The following is a 19,672-nucleotide window of genomic DNA, read 5'->3' as shown; positions in this document are numbered from 1 at the left end:
CGAACAGGCAAGGAACGAGTACAGACTGCAGGTTAAGGTACACAGATAGGACACAGTACAGACACGGAAACAGATACTGCAAGACTGGTAACATAGACAGGACCTGGCATGTCAGAGACAAAAGCCAACTGACAGGGCAAGATGCTCAGACATCAGTTAATTGGGGCAGCTGGTTTAAATACCAGGTGACAGACAGCAATAGGCTGAGGACGCACAAGGGGTGTGCCTGCAGCAGGTACAAAAAGCAGGAAGTGATCGGGCGCCGCCCTTAAGCAGCAGACACAGAAGCAAACAGACAGCATGGAGGGAAGCCAGAGAGACACGCTGGACTGGAGATCAAGTGCGCGCTCTTGCACAGTGGGAGATGGACCACTATGCAAGGACGCCGCCAGGTATGTTACAACCAGCTCTAGGTATACCGAATTATGACAAGTTTTTTACTTTGTACAGCCACGAACAGGCTGGACATGCGTCTGGTGTCCTTACCCAAGAACATGGTGGTAGGCAGCGCCCTCTAGGATATTACTCTGTAACCCTAGATCCAGTCATTATGGGGTCTTCTACTTGTGTTAGAGCTGTGACAGCTGCTTTAGAACTTGTTAAAAAAACAGAGGACATAGTGTTAGGAAGCCCCCTCAAGCTTCAAGTTCCTCATGCTGTATCTGAAATACTTCAACAGGCTCAGACCCGTCACCTCTCAGTATTACGGTTGACAAAATATGAAGTCTCACTCCTTACACCCCCCCATTTAACTATCAAATGCTGTAATGTTCTAAATCCAGCTACACTACTACCAGTGGATTTAGAAAAGGGAGGAAAGTATCAGGATGGGGAAGAGGGAGAGACCATGAGCCAAGATTTGCCCCTGTTTTTCAAATTAGCAGATGAGGAAACTCAAATTGATATGGCACATGAACATGTTTGTCAGGCATTGATGGAAGCTGAAATAAAGGGCTTGGCAAATATTACTGATGTACCACTCACTAACCCCTCTGCTGAGTATTTTGTAGATGGATCCAAAGCTTGGGACAGTGAACAAGGATGATTCATCACCGGGAATGCAGTAGTCCACAATGGTAAGGCAGTGATACAAGAACCACTCCCCTCCAGCTGCTCTGCTCAAGAGGCAGAGCTTAAAGCACTCGCTGCAGCGTGTAATCTGGGAAAAGGTAAAGAAATTAATGTATTTTCTGACTCGCAATATGCTTATGGTGTTGCACATGACTTTGGCGCCATTTGGCGAAGCCGTAATTTCTTGACCTCTGCTGGCAAACCTATAAGGAATGCGCAAGTGGTAGAGCAGCTACTCACAGCACTCACCCTTCCCCGAAGGGCAGCCATAGTCAAAGTGTCAGCACACACTCGGGAACAAACTACCCTGGCAGTAGGGAATGCTTTGGCCGACCAGGCGGCTAAGGAAGCAGCACGATTACCTCTGACAGAGATACTGGCTATTGCAAGTGCGGGAACCCCAGGAGACTCAGAGTCAGGGAGTGCAGGAAGCCCCCTTTCAAATAAGGAGACATCTCCTGCATCGGTCCCAGTGGCCGTGGAACTCGAACTACTGCAGGTCTTCCAGAGCCAGGCTCCTCCCCACGAGCAGAATGCATGGGTCAAAGCGGGCGCCGTACAGTCAGTGTCAGGGGTATGGCAGGTAAACAAAGTATTTGCCTTCCACGCTGCCTGTTCCCCATGATGGTTGCCCTTGCACATTCTCCGGTGTATAACTCAAAGGGTGTTATGTGTGCAGTGGTGCTAAAAAACTGGTGTGCCCCAGGGTTCCCGAATACGGCTGCAAAGTATGTTCAAGAATGTCTAGTTTGTGCAAAACATAACCCTGGTAGACCTATTCGAGTAACCACGAAAATGCACACCAAAACCAGATTACCCATTTCAGAGACTGCAGGTGGACTACATACAGCTACCTAAGGTGGGTAATTATGAATACGCCCTGGTATGCATTGACCTTTTCTCTGGGTGGCCAGAAGCTTGGGCGGTGACTAAAGCAAACACAAAAACTACTGCTAAAAAATTGATCAGTGAGGTGGCTTGTAGATATGGGGTGCCCAAAACTATAGAAAGTGACAGAGGAACCCACTTTACTGGGGAACTAATGAAACAAATCATGGTCACTCTTGGGATAGAACAGGCTTTCCATGTTCCCTATCATCCACAAAGTAGTGGGAAGGTGGAATGTCTCAATGATACCTTGAAACTAAAAATTCAAAAGTGCATGGAAGAAACACACTTGTCCTGGGTAGATTGTTTGCCCCTAGCATTGTATTCAGTGAGGACCGCCCCAAGGGGGAGGAGGAAGCTGTCCCTATATGAAATACTGTTTGGTAGTGTCCCTAAGACAGGGTTGTATTTCCCACAGCAGCTGCAGGCCTCCTATGGTTCTCTCACTGAATATGTTCTGCTGTTGCATAAACATTTGACTGTTACTCATAATCGTGTTCTTTCCTCTATCCCAGACCCCAATTGCCTCAGCGGCACTCACACTTTGATACCAGGAGACTGGGTCGTGGTAAAGAGACATATGAGGAAACCACTGGAGCCCAGATACAGTGAACCATTCCAAGTGCTGTTAACCACTGCCACTTCTGTCAAGCTTCAAGGCAAAGACACTTGGATCCATGCCAGCCATTGTAAAAAGGTTTTGAACCCCAGCAGCAGCAAAGATGATGACCCTGTTTGTTTGGACTATGGTGATAGCAACCGTACCCCTTGCCCTAACTCTCCATGAACTACTTAAAGAGAACTGGGATAACAAACTGATAAAGCATCACCAAGTCTTACTCCAAGACATGAACTCTAATGACCATCCTAAGAACTGTTGGATATGCACCCATAGTCCAATATCCTCCAATACTATGCCTTACTTAGCTATTCCAGTGACTTTGAAAGAAATGTTTTACTTAAGTAACTGCACTTTTCCTATTAGACTAAGAACAACAAAGAAAAAGAGGGTTGTAGGTCTAACTGTAGCTGCTTGGGTGACTGAGCCATGGTTGTTGTGTAACAGGAGTGGTCCGCCTGTAAGTCAGACTGAAATGCCTTGGGCGACCAGTCGTGTCGACCTCTCCTGTTATCCGAACTTTACCTCTTGCAGCTGTATTTAGATAAAATTCAGAGGGTTTCCTTTCTCTACAGCTGACTATTCAGAGTGTAATGGATCTGCTACCACTACTACATAGTGTATAACGGTTGATGCCACTCTCAATCCTAAGTTTCATTGTGTAAATGTCACCTTGCAAAATCTAATATTAGGTTTTACCTCAAATGACATTCAGTTTCAGGGAAAAATTATGGAAAAATTAAGCATCACAGGCCTGCGAAATATAATACCACTTCTCCTATAAACATATATGATGAGATTTACAAGCAAGATATTTGTCGGTGAACGGATTCGTCCCCTTCAAGCTTTTATAGCATGGGGAAGTAGCTGATGAATAAATTGTTTTGTAAAATAATAAAAAGGGAGGAATTGTTATGGTTAATTTTTAATATCTAGATTCATTATTAATTTAGATTTTTTTTTTTTATATTTTTGCTATGTCTGAAGTCTGCTTGAGTTTTTAAGACATACATTGTGGAATATCTGACTAAGATACTGGTTTCCTGTGAAGTCCCTGAGAAGGTTTTATGTTGGGCCAAGGGAAGTGTGTTTGTTAATGATAAGTCTATTTCGGTTTCCTGTTCAGTTGTATGTAACAATCATATTTCCTTTTTGTCTAGCTAATAAATATGGTGAGTCTTTGTTGCCACACCAGAAGACTCTACCTGCTGACAATGCATGTTGCATGTATTCTGTCTCTCTTCCTTCTTCGATTAAGTATCTTAATTTGAATCTCACTGGCAATGTGAAGACCCTTTGTTGTCTATTCCAAAGTTCTCCTTAAAACAAAGAGGGTCTCCATAAAACCTTAAATTGATGTGGTGAATTATTGGCATCTACATGCCTTAATAATTGGGTTTGTTCTTGGCGTAGGTCTTGTTTGGTGAATAAGGCCCACTATTCTGTTATAAGAGTTTTGGTTTATCCTCGAAATAACATGAATTATGCTGTTCCTTTTCCATAGAATTGTCTTGCATCTTAGATATTGGCCTTACTAATAGGTAAAAGAGCTCTGGCAGTATTTTGTATATTATATCTTTGAATACGGTGTTTATTTTTGAAAAGGTGTTTGTTCTATTGATTTATGTTTTTAAGTATATATATTAAAAGCTAATTTTTAACCCTAGTTGCTACACAGAATTTGATTATCTTTGGGTTGCCACATACACAAGTTATAGGTAAGTTATAGTTCAGATTACTATGCAACCCGGATGTTTTTTTCGTCACCAGAGGATGAACTATGTGCTCTTTGATGCAATAGAATGAGAAATATGGTGATTCAAAATCCGCACTGCCAAGTATCCAAAGTACGATCATAGTCGGAGATGTGGTATAATTGCTTTTTATTATGCCAGTGCATTTCAAGGTTTACAAACCTTTTCATCAGGACAAAACCACAGTCTCTTTGAGAAACTCCCTGGTATAGGTCAGCTTATCCAGCCTTTTCTGTTACGGTTTCCATTTTATTTGGGCTACATATTGTATTTTGTTTTAGCTTTTTTGTTCTCTATTTCTTTTATTATGTGCTTTTATGATACAGTTAGCTTTTCTCTACTATTTGTGCTTGCAACGGGAATTGTGTTCATTATTGCTAATGGGGCCATTATCTTAGTGAATTACACCCTTCTCCCGGATTTATGTGTTGTGTAATCTTGCATAATGTTTGGAGTTCTCCCCTGTTAAATGTAAGAAAGCTTTTCTCCATTAAATTAACTTTTCCTATACTTTGCAATGTTAAACACAGACATGGATGCCATCCGTGTGCGGAACGTGTTTTTCACGAACCCATAGACTTGCATTGGCCATGTGCACCCATCCTGCTGGAAAAAAACGACATGTCTCCATGTGTTTTGCACAGACATGTGGTGAAAAAACATGGACTTAATTATATAAATATATAAATTATAATGGGTACATCCTGTATCCATGAAAACAAAAATGGATATAACATGTACGTGCAACACAGATGTCTGAATGAGGCCTTAGGGCTCATTTACAAAACTGTATTTTCCCGAACAAATGGACAGCACTTGGACCTATGCTATTCAATGGGGCAGATGAGCGATTTTTTTAACTGACGAAATCTGCATGTGAAAAAAATCACAGCATGCACTAATTTATTCTGTAAATCGGATGAGACTCTCCAATTCAATGTGTGCGTGAAAAAAATCGGATGCAATATGGAGGCACAGTTTAGCATCCATTTCTACGAATACATTGCAATTGTGTATCATGGGAAAATGTACACACGTGGTCAAAATTGTTGGTACCCCTCGTTTAATGAAAGAAAAACCCACAATGGTCACAGAAATAACTTGAATCTGACAAAAGTAATAATAAATTAAAAATCTATGAAAATGAACAAATGAAAGTCAGACATTGCTTTTCCACCCTGCTTCCACAGAATTTAAAAAAAAATTAAACTCCTGAAATTGGAGTGGACAGAAATGATGGTACCCCTGAAAATAATGTGACAAAAGGGACATGTTAAATCAAGTTGTGTCCGCTAATTAGCATCACAGGTGTCTACAATCTTGTAATCAGTCAGTGGGCCTGTATATAAGGCTACATATACTCACTGTGCTGTTTGGTGACATGGTGTGTACCACACTCAACATGGACCAGAGGAAGCAAAGGAAAGAGTTGTCTCAGGAGATTAGAAAGAAAATTATAGACAAGCATGTTAAAGGTAAAGGTTATAAGACCATCTCCAAGCAGCTTGATGTTCCTGTGACTACATTTGCACATATTATTCAGAAATTTAAGATCCATGGACTGTAGCCAAGGTGGCTGCAGGAGGAAAATTGATGATAAATCAAAGAGACAGATAAATGAATGGTAACAAAAGAGCCCAGGATAACTTCTAAAGAGATTAAAGGTAAACTTCAAGTTCAAGGAACATCGGTGTCAGATCGCACCATCCGTCGTTGTTTGATCCAAAGTGGACTTCATGGGAGACGACCAAGGAGAACACCATTGTTGAAAAAAAATCATAAAAAAGCCAGACTGGAATTTGCCAAACTACATGTTGACAAGCCACAAAGCTTCTGGGAGAATGTCCTATGGACAGATGAGATAAAAATGAAAGTTTTTGGCAAGGCACATCAGCTCTATGTTCACAGACGGAAAAATGAAGCCTATCAAGAACATAACACTGTCCCTACTGTGAAACATATAGGAGGCTCTGTTATGTTCTGGGGCTGCTTTGCTGCATCTGGCACAGGGTGTCTTGAGTCTGAGGTGCAGAAGTCTCATTGACAGTTACAGGAATCGTTTGATTGCAGTGATTGCCTCAAAAGGTTGTTCAACAAAATATTAAGTTAAGAGTACCATTATTTCTGTCCAGGCCTATTTCATGAGTTTAATGTTTAAAAAAATTCTGTGGAAGCAGGGTTGAAAAGCAATGTCTGACTTTCATTTGTTCATTTTCATAGATTTTTTATTTATTATTACTTTTGTCAGATTCAAGTTATTTCTGTGACCATTGTGGGTTTTTTCTTTCATTAAACGAGGGGTACCAACAATTTTGACCATGTGTGGAAATGATTAATAGCTGCTGATGAAAAAAAACAGATTGTATACATACGGCATACGAATGACAAGTGAGAAAAAAATCTTCAAACTTTTCTGGATGAGGCTGTGAATGATTTTTTTATACACTCGCGTAACCCTACTCTTCTAGGACCTTATTAGCTTCTTTTTCAACATTTTCTTTCTATTAGAACATTTACATTACAAACATCTTATCTGGTATGGAGATTTCAACTTTGTTGTTAATGGTAAGCTTGACAGATCGCACTCTGCTCCATTACGTCGTACATGTGCTCAAAAGCCCTCAATTTTTGGCGTTTTTGTAGTCACTTATGCTGGATGATGTCCATCGACAGCACAATGGCCCTTATATAGGCAATTCTTACTATTCCCCAACTTATGGACATTGGACTAGAACTGACTGGATTTTGGCAAACTGCAATTCCATATCATATCTATTATTTGCCATATATACACTGTGTTCCAAATTATTATGCAAATTGGATTTAAGTGTCATAAAGATGAAATTTTTGTTTTTCACATAAACTCATGGATTTTTTGTGTCTCAGGGATCTGTGGATCACTGAAATCAATCTCAAACAACTGTGACAATTAAAGCCCAATTAAAGGAAAACAATTTAAGCAGTAGTTAAGCAGCCACAGGTTTTAAGCAATATGGGCAAGAAAAAGGATCTATCTTCTACCGAAAAGCATCAAATGATGAAAATCAAGTGCAATGGCTTGACCAAGGTATGAAAACATTAGATATTTCACAAAAACCTAAGCGTGATTATCATACTGTGAAGAGATTTGTGGCTGATACTGAGCACAGAAGGGTTTGTGCGGATAAAGGCATAATGAGGAAGGTTTCTGCCAGACAAATTCATTGGATTAGGAGAGCAGCTTCTAAAATACCATTACAAAGCAGCAAACAGGTATTTGAAGCTGCTGGTGCCTCTGTAGTCCCTCAAACCCCAAGGTGTAGGATATTCCTGAGGCTTGTAGTTGTGCATAAAACTACTATTCAGCTACCCCTAAACAGTGCTCATAAGCATAAATGGTTGCAGTGGGCCCAGACATTCATGAAGACTAATTTTAAAACAGTCTTGTTTACTGAAGAGTGCCATGTAACCGTGGATGGTCCAGATGGGATGTGTATGGTTGGTGGATGGATACCATGTCCCAACAAGGCTGCGATGTCAGCAGGGAGATGGCATAGTCATGTTTTTGGGACAGAATCATGTGGAGAGAGCTGGTAGGCCCCATTAAGGTCCCTGAAGGTGTGAAAATTACCTCAGCAAAGTATATAGAGTTTCTGACTAACCACTTTCTTCCATGGTGCAAAAAAGAAAGAACTGTCATCCATTGCAAATTCATTTTCATGCAATGCACCATCTCATGCTGCAAAGTATACCTCTGAGTCATTGGCTGCTATGAACATAAAAGGTGAGAAACTCATAGTGTGGTTACCATCCTCCCCTGACCTAAACCCTATTGAGAACCTGGAGAATCCTTAAGCAAAATATCTATAAAGGTGGGAGGCAGCTCTCATCAAAACAGCAACCCTGGGAGGTTATTCTGACATCTTGCAAAGAAATTCAAGCATAAACTATCCAAAAACTCATAAGTTCAATGGATGCAGGAATTGTGAAGGTGATATCACAGAAGGGGCCCTATGCTGCATGTAACTTGACCTGTTAAGATGTTTTTATTTGAAAAAGCTTTAGATTTCAGTAAATGTGACCTTGTAATGCTGAAAATTAAACACATGATCATTCTCAGTTCTTTACAACCTAAAATATGTCTTTAAACTCTGTTGTGCATAATAAGGTGTAACAGTTCATTGTGAGGGTTTTTTAGCTTTGAAAAAAATACTGTTGTCATTGGGAGGTTTGTCCAATTAAATGTGATGAGGGAAGTTTATTTCAATAGCCTTTTTTATTAAGAAAGAGAGAAGCAAATATCAAGCTGTGTTAGAAGACAAATTGACAAGATTGTCTATTGCTTAAACAAAAGCTGCCATCACAGTATTTGCAGTGGCGAAAATAAGTATTTGATACACTGCTGGTTTTGTAAGTTTTCGCACCTACAAAGAATGGAGAGGTCTGTAATTTTTATCGTAGGTACACTTCACCTGTGAGCGACAGAATCTAAAACTAAAATCCAGAAAATCACATTGTATGATTTTTACTTAATTAATTTGAATTCTATTGCATGAAATAAGTATTTGATACAACAGAAAAACAGAACTTAATATTTGGTGCAGAAACCTTTGTTTGCAATTACAGAGGTCAGACGTTTCTTGTAGTTCTTGACCAAGTTTGCACACACTGCAGGTGGGATTTTGGTCCACTCCTCCATACAGATCTTCTCCAGATCTTTAAGATTTCAGGTCTGTCGCTGGGCAACATTGAGTTTCAGCTCCCTCAAATATTTTCTATTGGGTTCAGGTCTGTAGACTGACTAGGCCTCTCCAGGACCTTGAGATGCTTCTTACAGAGTTACGGAGCCACTCCTTAGTTGCTCTGGCTGTATGTTTTGGGGTCATTGACATGCTGGAAGACTTAGTCATGACCCATCTTCAATGCTCACGATACATGACCCAATCCATCCACCCTTCAATATGGTGCAGTGGTCCTGTCCCTTTGCAGAAAAGCGTCCCCAAAGTATGATGTTTCCCCCACCATGCTTCACAGTTGGGTCGGTGTTCTTGGGGTTGTACTCATCCTTCTTCCTCCAAATACAGCGAGTCGATTTGATACCAAAAAATTATATTTTGGTCTCATCTGACCACATGACCTTCTCCCATGCCTCCCCTGAATCAGCCAGATGGTCATTGGCGAACTTCAAATAGACCTGCACATGTGCTGGCAAGAGTAGAGGGACCTTGCATGCCCTGCAGGATTTTAATCCATGACGGCTTAGTGTTGTTATGATCTGCAACAAGAACTAAGGAAAGATAGGGGAAAGCTGTCCCTACAGTAAGACTAAGCTGAATCCCTATGATGTAGTGGGCTGCCTGTTCCTAGTGAACAGACCCGCCTTCGTCCTCGGCTAGTCTGAACGAAGACCTATAGAATTAAGGGAGGGATCCCTAAAAGAACTAAGGACTGGGACAAAAATGGGACACCTCCTAAACAGAAATTGTTGTAGAACACAAAAGACAAACTGACAAAAAGTACTAGAGGTCCCAGAGGACCAAGCAAACTGACAGAGATAGGCACCGAAGCACCAGGCTAGCAAATGTTAGAACTCTCCTGTTAGGTTTTTTCTATTTTGCTGGTCACATGACTTTTTTGCCTATTTAATCCTGCTCCGCCCTTCTGGCCATGCTGGCCTTCATTGTAATTTCTACTCTTAAGCTAGCCAGGTGCTTTGTAACCTTTCTCAGTCAGTTTTGCTAGGTCTTTTGACCTTTATGTTCTATGTTGTGTGTTTGTCTTTTTACTGCTCCAATTTCTGCTAGGAGGTGTCCATCTTTCTCCCAGTCCCTAGTTCTTGTAGGGATCCCTCCCTCACATCTATAGGTCTTCGTTCAGACTAGCTGAGGACTTTAGCGGGTCTGATCGCAGTATCAGGTTCCCTGTTACATCGTAGGGATCTAGCTTAGTTCTATTGTAGGGACAGATCTCCTGTCTTTCCTTAGCGCTTGTAGCCTATCATAACAGTAAGTCCAGCCCAAAAAATCTCTAAGGAAAGACCTCCAGTTTCCATCATGGTGTCGGTTCAGGATTTGGCTCAACGCCTGCAGGGACTCTCTCTGGAGGTGGCCGAGCTCCAACAACACGTGAGTAGCTGTTCTAGAGCGCATTTTGTGGAGCCAAAGGTACGATTGCCTGATTTATTTTTTGGTGAACAACAAGATTTTTTTTCCTTTAAAAATGCTTGTTTATTGTATTTTCGTTTGAGACCCAGATCCTCACTTTTGCGCAAAGAACCTCAGGGATGGGCCTTTTCTCTTCAACCTAGTGATCCATGCTTTAGATCAGTGGATACTTTTTTTTTCTGCTTTGGGGTTGTTGTATGATGATCCTGATCGTGTCTCATCAGCTGAGACGGAATTGAGACTTTTGAGGCAGGGATCAGGTAATGTGGAAAATTATTGTACTCACTTCCGTCGGTGGTCTGCTCAGGTGAGGTGGAACGATTCAGCTCTGAAAAGTTTATTTCTTGCTGGGCTAGGTGAAAGGGTTAAGGATCTGCTTATTGCTTATCCTACACCTGGAAACTTGCAGGAGGCAATGCAATTAGCTATACGGGTGGACAGGAGACTGCGTGCAAGGGTTAATGAGAGTAAATTCTTTGCCATGTCAGCTCCTAGTCTTGAGAGGGTCTGTACTGACATTGGAGAGCCGATGGAGATTGAGGCGATGTCACCCCGCTCTCAGGAAAAAGACCGCAGGTTTTCTGAAGGTTTGTGCTTTTATTGTGGAAAATCTGACCATTTCATTAAGAACTGTGTGCTTCGTATGAACAAAGAAAAAAAAAAAAAGATCAGTTACGCCCGTATAGCCTGTTTAAACGCTAAGGGGGTATTTCTTTCTGCTACTACTGCAGCTCAGGAAGAATTAATTGAATTTCGGGTATTTGTGGATTGTGGTTCTACTCTGAATGTGATTGATGGGGGATTCTTGGAAAAACTTAAATTAAAACCCAAACCTTTGTCATCCCCTATTGCCGTGGTTTCTGTCGATGGCTCTCCCTTGAAATGTGTTAATCACAAGGTTTATGAATTTCCCCTCACTATTAATGGTATTCACCAAGAAAATTTGGATTTGGTAGTATTAAATAATTTGCCTTCTCCAGTAATTTTGGGGTTACCCTGGTTAAAATTGCACAATCCTGTACTGGATTGGTCTACTAATGAAATTAAGTCCTGGAGCCCTAAGTGTTATGACAAGTGTTGTAACGGGCGCATTGCTGCTGTGGATAAAGGGGAATTACCTGTACCTATTCAGGATTTTTGGAAAGTTTTTTCTGAGGAGGAGTCGCAAATTTTGCCTCCCCATAGAGACTATGATTGTACCATTGAATTTGTCCCTGGAGCGACTCTTCCTAAAAGTTGTTTATTTAATCTTACTATTCTTGAGAGAAAGGCTTTGGAGGAATACATACAGACGAGCTTGGCCGCCGGTCATATCAGACCCTCTAAGTCACCTGTGGCTGTTGGATTTTTTTTTGTTAAAAAAAAGGACGGCGGTTTACGTCCTTGTCTGGACTTTCGCGAGATTAATAAAATTACTGTACGTAATCCCTACCCACTGCCATTGATTCCTGATTTGTTTAACCAGTTAGTGGGGGCCAAGTGGTTCTCTAAAATTGATCTCCGGGGGGCATACAATTTCTTGCGCATGAAGGAGGGTGATGAATGGAAGACTGCTTTTAACACTCCTGTGGGTCATTTTGAGAATCTGGTTATGCCTTTTGGTCTTACCAATGCACCATCATTTTTTCAGAATCTTATTAATGACATCCTTAGACCTTTGATCGGCAAAAATGTGGTTGTGTATTTGGATGACATTTTGACTTATTCGCCTGATCTGGAGTCTCATTGGCGGAGCGTACGTGAGGTATTACAGTTATTAATTGACAATTCGCTTTTTGCTAAACTAGAGAAATGTGAGTTCGCTGTACAGAGAATTATTTTTTTGGGCTACATTATCTCCAGCGAGGGCTTTGAGATGGACCCGGTGAAAGTTCAAGCTGTGCAGGAATGGCCTAGGCCTATTGGTTTGAAATCGATACAGAGGTTTTTGGGTTTCGCCAATTATTACAGAAAATTCATTAAAAAATTTTCTATTATTGTTAAACCACTGACCGATCTCACCAGGAAAGGTGCTAATACGGTTCAGTGGACTACTGAGGCCATTGAAGCATTTGTGTATCTCAAGGAGAGGTTCAGCTCTGCCCCCATCCTTATGCAGCCTGATGTGACTAAGCCGTTTTTTGTTGAGGTTGATGCTTCTTCTGTGGGGGTCGGTGCGGTGTTGTCTCAGGAAATCAAGGATGGAGTACATCCCTGTGCCTTTTTTTCAAAAAAAATTTCTGAGACTGAACTTAATTACGATATTGGTAATCGGGAATTGCTGGCTATTAAACTCGCATTTGAACACTGGCGTCATCTCTTGGAAGGTGCTGAATTTCCCATTCAGGTTTTCACTGATCATAAAATTCTGATCTATCTTGATGCTGCCAAGCGCTTGAATGCCCATCAGGCTAGGTGGGCACTTTTTTTTTCGCGGTTTAATTTTTCCGTTACTTACATCCCGGGTACCAAGAATGTTAAAGCTGATGCGTTGTCTCGCAGCTTTTCTCCCATGGTCGGTGCTGAGGAGGAGGAGAGCATTTTACAAGAAGGTGTTGTGATTGCTGCATTGGACTCCGTTTTGGAAGATGAGATTCTTAAAGCACAGGAGAATGCCCCATCTAACACTCCCCATGGGAGGTTGTTTGTGCCTAGGACCTTTAGGAGAGATTTGTTTGTTGAGTGTCATGAGTCTCGGTTGGCAGGTCATCCAGGAATTTCTGAGACCAAGAGACTTGTGGGTCGCAGTTTTTGGTGGCCTGGATGGCAGAGGGAAGTCATTAAGTGGGTGCGTCAATGTACTGTGTGTGTTAGATCTAAGTCTTCTCATGCTCCTGCTGCGGGGTTGCTTTGCCCTCTGGAGGTTCCTAGTGCACCTTGGACACATCTGGCTATGGACTTTATTACTGACCTTCCCTCCTCTGAGGGTTTCACGGTCATCTGGGTGGTCGTGGACCGTTTTAGCAAGATGTGTCACTTGGTTCCCTTCATCAAACTGCCCTGCGCTAAGACACTCGCTAAGGCTTTTGTCAAGGAAATTGTCAGACTCCATGGTGTTCCTACTGACATTGTTTCTGATAGGGGACCTCAGTTCGTGGCTCGTTTTTGGCGTGCCTTTTGTGACAGGTTGGGAGTTCATTTGTCGTTTTCATCTGGATATCATCCTGAGTCTAATGGCCAGACAGAAAGGAAGAATCAGGATGTTGAGCAGTTCTTGCATTGTTTTGTGGCAGACAATCAAGAGGGGTGGTCTGAGTTTCTGCCGCTTGCTGAATTTGCTCTTAACAACCATACATCCTCTTCTGCTGGGTGTTCGCCTTTTTTTTGTTGTTCTGGGAGACATCTGTCTTTTGGGTCATTCTCCAAATTGGTATCGGCTGTGCCTGAGGAGGAGAATTTTTCCGGTGATTTGGAGAGAGTTTGGACGGATGTGCGTGGTAATCTTCAGGAGGCTAACAAAAAATCTAAGAGGTACTTTGACAGGAAACGTCAAGAGGTTTTGTTTACGGTTGGTGACTGTTAGAACCTTGCTCTTAGGTTTTTTCCTTTGCTGGTCACATGACCTTGTTGGCCTATTTAATCCTGCTCCGCCCTTCTGGCTTTGCTGGACTTCATTGTATAACTACTTTCTAGCTAGCCTGTGCTCTGTATCTAACTCTGTTAGTTTGCTTGGTCTACGGACCTCAGTGTTCTATATATTTTGTTTGTTTGTCTGTCTGCTACTATTTCTGTTAGGAGGTGTCCCATTTTCCTCCCAGTCCTTAGTACTTGTAGGGATTCCTTCCCCACATCTATAGGTCTCCGTACAGACTAGCTTAGGACTTTAGCAGGTCTGATCGCAGGATCAGGTCCCCTGTTACATCGTAGGGATAAAGCTGAGTTCTATCGTAGGGACAGATCTCCTCTCTTTCCTTAGCTCTGGTAGCAGAACATAACAGTAAGTCCAGCCTGCAAATTCTCTAAGGAAAGATTTTTCTGTTCCATCATGGTGTCGGTTCAGGATTTGGCTCATCGCCTGCAGGGACTCTCTCTGGAGGTGGCCGAGCTCCGTCAGCACGTGAGTAACTGTCCTGGAGCACATTTCTTGGAGCCTAAGGTATGTTTGCCGGATTTATTTTTTGGTGAACACCGAGAATTTTTTTCATTTAAAAATGCTTGCTTATTGTATTTTCGTTTGAGACCCAAGTCCTCTGGGGATGAATCCCAGCGCATAGGGTTCATAATGTCACTTTTGCGCAAAGAGCCTCAGGAGTGGGCCTTTTCTTTGCAACCTAGTGATACATGCTTCAGATCAGTGGATAGTTTTTTTTCTGCTTTGGGGCTATTATATGATGATCCTGACCGTGTCGCATCAGCTGAGACTGAGTTGAGACGTTTGAAACAGGGATCAGGTAATGTGGAAAAATATTGTACTCATTTCCGTCGTTGGTCTACTCAAACAGGGTGGAACGATTCTGCTCTGAAAAGTCTATTTCTTGCTGGGCTCAATGAAAGGGTTAAAGGCCTGCTAATTGCTTATCCTACACCTGAAGATTTGCAACAGGCTATGCAATTAGCTATACGGGTGGATAGGAGACTGCGTGCAAGGGTTAATGAGAGCAAATCCTCTGCTATGTCAGTTTCTGGTTATGAGAATGTGTGTACTAACAGTGGTGAACTGATGGAGATTGGATCGGTGGCACCTCGCTCTCAAGAAAAAGATCGCAGATTTTCTGAAGGCTTGTGTTTCTATTGCGGAAAATCTGGTCATTTGATTAAAGGCTGTGAGCTTCGTATGAAGAAAGAAAAAAAAATGGTCAGTCATGCCCGTATTGCCTGTTTAAATTCCAAGGGTGTATTTTTAGCTGCTTCCACGATTGCTCAGGAAAAATTAATGGAATTTCGGGTGTTTGTTGATTGTGGGTCTACTCTGAATGTAATTGATGGGGGATTCTTGGAAAGACTCAATTTAAAACCCGAACCTTTATCATCCCCCATTGCTGTGGTTTCTGTGGATGGTTCCCCTTTGAAGAATATTACTCTCAAGGTCTGTGAATTTCCTCTCACTATTAATGGTGTTCACCATGAGAAATTGGATTTGGTAGTTTTGAATAACTTGCCTTCTCCAGTAATATTGGGATTGCCCTGGTTAAAATTTCACAATCCTGTACTGGATTGGTCTACCAGTGAAATTAAATCCTGGAGCCATAAATGTTATGACAAGTGTTGTAACGGGCGTATCGCAGCTTTGGATAGGGGAGAATTGCCTGTTCCTATTCAGGATTTTTGGAGAGTTTTTTCTGAGAAGGAATCGCAGGTTTTGCCTCCCCATAGAGACTATGATTGTTCTATTGAATTTGTCCCTGGAGCGACTCTTCCTAAAAGTCGTTTATTTAACCTTACTATTCATGAGAGGAAAGCTTTGGAGGAATACATACAGACAAGTTTGGCCGTCGGTCACATTAGGCCCTCTAAATCTCCTGTGGCGGTTGGATTTTTTTTTGTAAAAAAAAAGGACGGCGGTTTACGTCCTTGTCTGGATTTTCGTGAGATTAACAAAATTACTGTACGCAATCCTTACCCACTGCCATTGATTCCTGATCTGTTTAACCAGTTAATGGGGGCCAAGTGGTTCTCTAAAATTGACCTTAAGGGGGCATACAATCTGTTGCGCATGAAGGAGGGTGACGAATGGAAGACTGCTTTTAACACTCCTGTGGGTCATTTTGAGAATCTGGTTATGCCTTTTGGTCTTACTAATGCTCCTGCATTTTTTCAGAATCTTATTAATGACATCCTTAGACCTTTGATCGGCAAAAATGTGGTTGTGTATTTGGATGACATTTTGATTTATTCGCCGGATCTGGAGTCTCATTGGCGGAGCGTACGTGAGGTATTACAGTTGTTAATGGACAATTCGCTTTTTGCTAAGCTGGAGAAATGTGAGTTCGCTGTACAGAGAATTAGTTTTTTGGGTTACATTATCTCCAGCGAAGGTTTTGAGATGGACCCAGTTAAAGTTCAAGCTGTACAGGAATGGCCTAGGCCTATTGGTTTGAAATCGATACAGAGGTTTTTAGGTTTCGCCAATTATTACAGAAAATTCATAATAATTTTTTCTAGTATTGTCAAACCTCTGACCGATCTCACCAGGAAAGGTGCTGATGCGGTTCAGTGGTCTTCTGAGGCCATTGAAGCTTTTGTGTATCTCAAGGAGAGGTTCACCTCTGCTCCCATCCTTATGCAGCCTGATGTGACTAAGCCGTTTTTGGTTGAGGTTGATGCTTCCTCTGTGGGGGTTGGCGCAGTATTGTCTCAGGATAACGGGGATGGATTACATCCCTGTGCCTTTTTTTCAAAAAATTTTTCGGAGACTGAACTGAATTACGATATTGGTAATCTGGAATTATTGGCTATTAAACTCGCATTTGAACACTGGCGCCACTTCTTGGAAGGTGCGGAATTTCCCGTTCAGGTTCTTACGGATCATAAAAATCTGATTTATCTTGATGCTGCCAAGCGCCTGAATGCCCGTCAGGCTAGGTGGGCACTGTTTTTCTCGCGGTTTAATTTCTCCGTTACTTACATCCCTGGTACTAAGAATGTTAAGGCAGATGCCTTGTCTCGCAGTTTTTCTCCCATAGTCGGTGCTGAGAAAGAGGAGAACATTTTACAAGAAGGTGTTGTGATAGCTGCTTTGGACTCCGTTTTGGAAGATGAGATTCTTAAAGCACAGGAGAATGCCCCATCTAACACTCCTCATGGGAGGTTGTTTGTGCCTGGGACCTTTAGGAGAGATTTGTTTGTTGAGTGTCACGAATCTCGGTTGGCAGGTCATCCCGGAATCTCTGAGACCAAGAGACTGGTGGGTCGCAGTTTTTGGTGGCCTGGATGGCAGAAGGAAGTCATTAAGTGGGTGCGTCAATGTACTATATGTGCTAGATCTAAGTCCTCACATACTCCTGCTGCGGGGTTGCTTTGTCCTTTGGAGGTTCCCAGTGCTCCTTGGACACATTTGGCTATGGACTTTATAACTGACCTTCCCCCCTCTGAGGGTTTTACTGTCATCTGGGTGGTCGTGGACCGTTTTAGCAAGATGTGTCACTTGGTTCCCTTCGTCAAACTGCCCTGCGCTAAAACTCTCGCTAAGGCCTTTGTCAAGGAAATTGTCAGACTTCATGGCGTTCCTACTGACATTGTTTCTGATAGGGGTCCTCAGTTCGTGGCTCGTTTTTGGCGTGCCTTTTGTGACAGGTTGGGAGTTCATTTGTCGTTCTCGTCCGGATATCATCCTGAATCTAATGGCCAGACAGAAAGGAAAAACCAGGATGTTGAGCAGTTCTTGCGTTGTTTTGTGGCAGACAATCAAGAGGGGTGGTCTGAGTTTCTGCCACTTGCTGAATTTGCTCTGAACAATCATACATCTTCTTCTGCTGGTTGTTCGCCTTTTTTTTGTTGTTCTGGGAGACATCCGTCGTTTGGGTCGTTCTCCAAGTTGGGATCTGCCGTGCCTGAGGAGGAGAATTTTTCCGGTGATTTGGAGAGAGTTTGGATGGATGTGCGTGGTAATCTTCAGGAGGCCAACAGAAAATCTAAAGACTACTTTGATAGGAAACGACAGGAGGTTTTGTTCGCTGTTGGTGACATGGTTTGGTTGTCCTCTAGGAATCTGCGGTTGAGGATTCCTTCTAAGAAATTGGGTCCCAAGTTTGTAGGGCCCTTTAAGGTGCTTCAGGTTGTCAACCAATCTGCTGTTAGGTTGGAGGTTCCTACCTCCTGGAGAATTAATCCGGTATTTCATGTCTCTCTGTTAAAAAAAGCTGTTGTGTCGGATGGTGACGCCTCTGCCTCTGTTCCTCCGGTGGTGGAGGACGGGGAATATGAAATTTCTCGCATCCTTAACTCTAGACGGTATAGAGGTAGTTTGCAGTATCTTGTGGCCTGGAAAGGTTTCGGACCCGAGGATAACTCTTGGGTGAGGTCAGATGATGTTTCCGCGTCCAGACTTATCAGAGCGTTTCACAGGAGATTTCCTGATAAGCCTGGTCCTAGGGGATCCGGAGGATCCTCTTAGAAGGGGGGGTACTGTTAGAACCTTGCTCTTAGGTTTTTTCCTTTGCTGGTCACATGACCTTGTTGGCCTATTTAATCCTGCTCCGCCCTTCTGGCTTTGCTGGACTTCATTGTATAACTACTTTCTAGCTAGCCTGTGCTCTGTATCTAACTCTGTTAGTTTGCTTGGTCTACGGACCTCAGTGTTCTATATATTTTGTTTGTTTGTCTGTCTGCTACTATTTCTGTTAGGAGGTGTCCCATTTTCCTCCCAGTCCTTAGTACTTGTAGGGATTCCTTCCCCACATCTATAGGTCTCCGTACAGACTAGCTTAGGACTTTAGCAGGTCTGATCGCAGGATCAGGTCCCCTGTTACATCGTAGGGATATAGCTGAGTTCTATCGTAGGGACAGATCTCCTCTCTTTCCTTAGCTCTGGTAGCAGAACATAACAGTGACATGGTTTGGTTGTCCTGTAAGAATCTGGGATTCCTTCTAAAAAATTGGGTCCCAAGTTTGTAGGGCCCTTTAAGGTGCTTCAGGTAGTTAACTAATCTGCTGTTAGGTTGGAGGTTCCTACCTCCTGGAAGATTAATCCGGTGTTTCATGTTTCTCTATTGAAAAAAGCTGATGTATCAGATAGAGACGCCACTGCCACTGTTCCTCCGGTGGTGGAGAACGGGGAATATGAAATTTCCCGCATCCTTAATTCTAGACGGTATAGGGGGAGTTTGCAGTATCTCGTCGCTTGGAAGGGTTTCGGTCCCGAGGATAACTCATGGGTGAGGGCGGATGATGTTTCTGCTTCCAGACTTGTCAGAGCGTTTCACAAGAGGTTTCCTGATAAGCCTGGGCCTAGGGGATCCGGAGGATCCTCATAGAAGAGGGGGTACTGTTAGAACTCTCCTGTTAGGTTTTTTCTATTTTGCTGGTCACATGACCTTTTTTGCCTATTTAATCCTGCTCCACCCTTCTGGCCATGCTGGACTTCATTGTAATTTCTACTCTTAAGCTAGCCAGGTGCTTTGTAACCTTTCTCAGTCAGTTTTGCTAGGTCTTTTGACCTTTATGTTCTATGTTGTGTGTTTGTCTTTTTACTGCTACAATTTCTGCTAGGAGGTGTCCATCTGTCTCCCAGTCCCTAGTTCTTGTAGGGATCCCTCTCTCACATCTATAGGTCTTCGTTC

At 42.5% G+C, this 19,672-nt stretch overlaps 1 protein-coding gene across 1 annotated transcript in view; it reads left to right on the top strand.

Annotated features, from left to right (window-relative positions):
• Window positions 1-4,463: 4,463 nt before the first annotated feature.
• The window catches only part of LOC141154771 (uncharacterized), a 135,905-nt gene continuing 120,696 nt past the window's right edge, over window positions 4,464-19,672 (top strand). Inside the window, exons 1-2 of the mRNA XM_073641167.1 lie at window positions 4,464-4,544; window positions 7,219-7,399. Of these exons, the coding sequence (XP_073497268.1) occupies window positions 7,325-7,399 (75 nt within the window). The 5' untranslated portion in view covers window positions 4,464-4,544; window positions 7,219-7,324. The remainder of the gene's footprint in view (window positions 4,545-7,218; window positions 7,400-19,672) is intronic.

The sequence above is a fragment of the Phyllobates terribilis genome, unplaced genomic scaffold (genome assembly GCF_046119375.1).
Source record: "Phyllobates terribilis strain yellow unplaced genomic scaffold, ASM4611937v1 Scaffold_7__3_contigs__length_470593459, whole genome shotgun sequence".
Taxonomy (NCBI): domain Eukaryota; kingdom Metazoa; phylum Chordata; class Amphibia; order Anura; family Dendrobatidae; genus Phyllobates; species Phyllobates terribilis.
This window is presented reverse-complemented; position numbering and strand designations above follow the sequence as displayed.